A 4,450-nucleotide genomic window follows, 5' to 3' on the forward strand; every position below is an offset into this window, starting at 1 on the left:
GCCTCAGCTATTCCAGTCTTGAAATCGGAAACAGTCACTAGCGATCTTCCAAACGGGCTGGTCGTTGTTGGGCGTAGCCTGAGCTGTCAGAAGGAAGTTCTGGTTGAAGAAACGCTGCTTGTTCCCCTCGAACTTGACGGTCCCCCCAGTCACCACGAGCAGCGTAGTCTGGCCCTGGGTTGCTTGCTCTGAATGACGAAGGTTAGATCAATGCTGGATTAGAGCATCAGCACTCAAAACACATGGCATGTTTACATGAATCGCCTAGATAGTTTTAATTTGACACCATGCCATTTTAATGCTCTGCTTCTAGGAACATTTGGGAGTTACCTACAGCACCTTAACAGGTGTTGAGTGACTAACCGTGAACTGGCTGACAATCCAGTGTTTGAACTTGGAACTCGCTCGAAGGCAACGACTCAAAAAACTCGCCCAGAGCATGCTGTCCTGACACCACGTTCCCATTCCACACCAGAGTGGCTTTGTCCAGGTAGAGCCGGGTCAAGTTCTGAGAAACAAGAGCCAGGTAATAATTACCGTTAAGAACCACATGACCAAGAACCAAACTCTGGAAACAGAAGGGCTGGGTATCGTCAATGATTTCCCAAATGGATTCGGATCACAAGGTCCTCCATATCCCCATACCCATATTATTAGGGAAATATCAGTTACAATACCAATTTTACTTGGATTCAAAAAAGAAACTAAAACAAAAAAATACAAGTAATTTTTACTACTACAATTCTGCAATCCACTAAGCACTAAACACTCTATATTTATCTATCAAATTGTTGTCCTACCTAATGTCCTTGGCTTGTGTTTTTGTTTTTTGATCTTGTCATCACTAATTATCACAACTAATTTCATTGTACTCCTTTTCAATGACAATAAAGACAATATAATAAGAATAATATTGCACTAGGTTATTGTTGACATTACAAATTAAACCCAATTGTTTTGTTTAAGTACTTTTTAGTAGAACTGCACTATATAGTTCTTTTTATTGTCATAGCAATAACAACTGGCGCATTATACATCTCGCGAAAGGCTGCGACATATTTTGTTATAGCTGAAAGAAAATATTAGACATTAAAAAGTGATTTTTTTTTCGTGCTGCTTTTTATATTCAATTCAAGTTTTAATTTTTCCATGAGAGAATATTGGAAATGATTTTCTTTTGTTTAATATCTGTTTATTTATCCCAAGTATTATGGTTATCGCGATATTCAACGACGTTACCGGACATCGCATATTTTCCTCATATTGTGCAGCCTTCCTTTTTAGTACCTACATCCATTGTGAAATGGCATATATTAAAATAATTCTGGATTTGATATCAGATCACAAAGGTAAAGTTATTACTGATCCCTGGTGACCAAGTTATGTAATGGGGACTCTGTAACGTTCCCTCAAACATATTTTTGGGACTGTAATTTCATATACGCCAATACCATATTTCTGTGTAGCTAAAATATCGCGGTATTATAGTATTATAACCGCTGTATCTGTCTCATACAAACAGACGAGTAACGTAACGTTACGCATGTTTTCCAATTCAGAGAACGAGAACGAACAATCACTCACCCTCCTTTTTTTATCCACGCAGTCGTAATAAATGTTGACAAATTCTTCTGAATATCTGCATGACTGGTCGACATGGGTCCTGAAATCCTGGTGGTGTGACAATCAAACGCTGATCAAGATAATTCAGTTCTCAGGTATCTGAGATGCTCAATGTAAAAACCAGCTAACGAGAACTAGCAAAACAACGCGTTAGCTAGCTGCTTGATTACGTTACAGCAAAAGTGTCAAACTCACCAGCGTGTTTGCCATAAGTACAGCTACGAGGATCAGAACAATACTAAATATACCGACTGCTATCAGATACAAGAGTGGAAAATATTTCCAAGCATCAATTTAGGTGTCTTTTCTTTTATCTTTTACTGTTCATTAAGCAGCCAATGCAGCCATTTTGCCAAGTGTATTACTTCTGGTAGGCATAAGCCATACCTACCAAAGTAAAATAGTTGCACGCTTATTAAAAATACAATGAAGGCCTCGGAGTCACTTACCATATCTTCCATATGTCAAGAGATGCATATAGAATAATAACCGAATGACTAATGGAACTACATGACAAGTCAGTCTCCATTTTGTAAGGTGATCCCGCTGATGGTCTTTTACTTTGAAATGGAAAAGTAACCCCATGCAGGAAGTAGAGTTCATAATTTCCTGAGTCATTGCTCCACCGGTTCAAACCGAAGCAACTGCTGAGCATCTCCATTTAGCTAGCTGCTCTGTTCTTTGCTGGGCATTTAAAGTATTTTTAACAATGGAGGGTTCTGTATCAAATGTGGAGGTCTGTAATTTTGCTTACACGGGACAGTTTGAGAAATTAAAAGAGTGCATTCTGTCGGATAAAACACTCGCCTGCAAAACGGACCAGGTAAGAATGCCTGTTTTTGAGGATGACAAAATGCCAAGTGACGTTCTCCACGTTTCCACCCGCGATATTGATCATATTTTTTATGTTTTTGGTATTTCTGTCTCTTCAGGACTGTAGAAGCGCCCTGCACTGGGCTTGTTCTGCTGGACACACCGACATTGTGGAGTTTCTGCTCGACCTGGGAGTTGAAGTGAATCTGCCAGACGATGTAACGATTTATTAAATATTGTTATTAGTATATTTGTCCTCCAAGGTGGTGTAGGGATAATATTAGACAGGTGCACCGTGCAGTATAATCTAACCTCACTCCTAATAGTGTTATTACACCAACAACCCAAGTTGTGGCTTAACAGCACAGAGTAAAATAACACTTTATTAATATGTATTTGCATCCAGGAAGTTACATGGAAGTTTCTATACATTTAATAATATCTAAATAGGGCTGCAAGATGTGAGGAAAATATCTAATGGCGATTCTTTTGACTGATATTATGAGTGCGAAATGATCCACGATATTGGAAGGAACTTTGTTTTTTGTGCCATTATTCTTATTGTCCCAGAAAAATAATAAAAATGTTAAAATTTTTAAAATGATTATAATGTGAATTTTTTAAATATCTGTACAACACAAAGTTTTTTTTCTTCTTTAGGATACAATCTGTAGGCATGAGCACCACAATACTTAATTCAGAAGTAGGTGTGCAAGATATATCGACTCAATATCGTGTAATAATGTCAAAATCTCAAATGCCTAGATCTAACCGAATGTGAGCAGACACTAGGCCATATTGAGAAATCCCCAAATGATCCCGTTGTCTTTGTTTTTTTGGAATGACGACGTGTGACGTGTTCCTTCCCAGGCTCTGTGGACCCCCCTTCACATTGCAGCGTCTGCAGGCAGAGAGGACATAGTGAGGTCTCTAATCGCCAAAGGAGCTCAGCTAAATTCACTCAATCAAAATGGATGCACCGCTCTGCACTACGCCGCCTCTAAAGACAGATATGAGGTAAGGTTCCCAGGGTGTAGTTACATAGTTTGATCTACATGCTGCCAAAAGCATGCTTTATCCATTTTTATTATGTTTCTTTCATGTCTTTCAAGTAGCTCTGCTCTATACATGTAATTGATAATACTTTGTTATATTTCCAATATCTAGATCTGTGTTTCGTCATATATTTCAGAGCTGCGATGAAGAGATGATTAATTGATTATTCAAGCAACAGAAATTTAGTTGGACTTTTTTGTCATTCAAGCTTCTCAAATATGAAATGTACTGCTTTATTACTGAGATGTCTTTGGGTCTATCAGACAAAACAAGACACCTAATGACATCACAATTTAACTGTTTTATCATGTTTTATCGGCCAAACAATAAATCAAGAAAAGAATCAAATGATGAACTGACTATGGAAGTAATCTTTGGTTGCCTTTAGGTTTGCTGTTTCTTTTCTTTAGTTAGGTAGAATTATCACTTGGATAAGACATATACTGCAGCATAACAGTGCTATCACCGTCTGCTATTTTTCACAATAGGTATTTTTAATTGTTTGGCAGGACAATGCATTGCATTTAATATTAGTAATCAACTGCACTATCTCAGAAATAGTTCCATTACTCTACAGTAGCAGTAGCCGGACGGGGTCAGATTCTGCTCCATCAGGCTGTGATTATGGGGCGTGTTTCAACCCAACCAGGGAAGAAAAGGCCTCTGCACCCGACTGCATAGACCTACAACCAATCAGAGCAACAGATAGACCTACAACCAATCAGAGCAACGGATAGACCTATAACCAATCAGAGCAACGAATAGACCTACAACCAATCAGAGCAACAGATAGACCTATAACCAATCAGAGCAACGGATAGACCTACAACCAATCAGAGCAACCAATCAGAGCAACGAATAGACCTATAACCAATCAGAGCAACGGATAGACCTACAACCAATCAGAGCAACGGATAGACCTACAACCAATTAGAACAACGGATAGACCTACAACCAA

The 4,450-nt window shown here is 38.6% G+C and overlaps 2 protein-coding genes across 2 annotated transcripts in view; one reads left to right on the top strand and one right to left on the bottom strand.

The window, feature by feature from the left end:
• The window catches only part of nxt2 (nuclear transport factor 2-like export factor 2), a 2,629-nt gene extending 609 nt beyond the window's left edge, over positions 1–2,020 (bottom strand). The window contains exons 1-4 of the mRNA XM_034884119.1: positions 1,819–2,020; positions 1,585–1,671; positions 364–508; positions 1–188 (exon numbers count right to left, since the gene is read on the bottom strand). The exon at positions 1–188 is cut by the window's left edge and continues 609 nt beyond it. Of these exons, the coding sequence (XP_034740010.1) occupies positions 4–188; positions 364–508; positions 1,585–1,671; positions 1,819–1,833 (432 nt within the window). The 5' untranslated portion in view covers positions 1,834–2,020 and the 3' untranslated portion in view covers positions 1–3. The remainder of the gene's footprint in view (positions 189–363; positions 509–1,584; positions 1,672–1,818) is intronic.
• A 201-nt stretch (positions 2,021–2,221) lies between these two features.
• psmd10 (proteasome 26S subunit, non-ATPase 10) overlaps positions 2,222–4,450 on the top strand; it is a 4,919-nt gene continuing 2,690 nt past the window's right edge. The window contains exons 1-3 of the mRNA XM_034884118.1: positions 2,222–2,446; positions 2,556–2,654; positions 3,307–3,453. Coding sequence (XP_034740009.1) covers positions 2,333–2,446; positions 2,556–2,654; positions 3,307–3,453 — 360 coding nt within the window. The 5' untranslated portion in view covers positions 2,222–2,332. The remainder of the gene's footprint in view (positions 2,447–2,555; positions 2,655–3,306; positions 3,454–4,450) is intronic.

This window comes from Etheostoma cragini, chromosome 10, assembly GCF_013103735.1.
Source record: "Etheostoma cragini isolate CJK2018 chromosome 10, CSU_Ecrag_1.0, whole genome shotgun sequence".
In the NCBI taxonomy this organism is placed as follows: Eukaryota; Metazoa; Chordata; class Actinopteri; order Perciformes; family Percidae; genus Etheostoma; species Etheostoma cragini.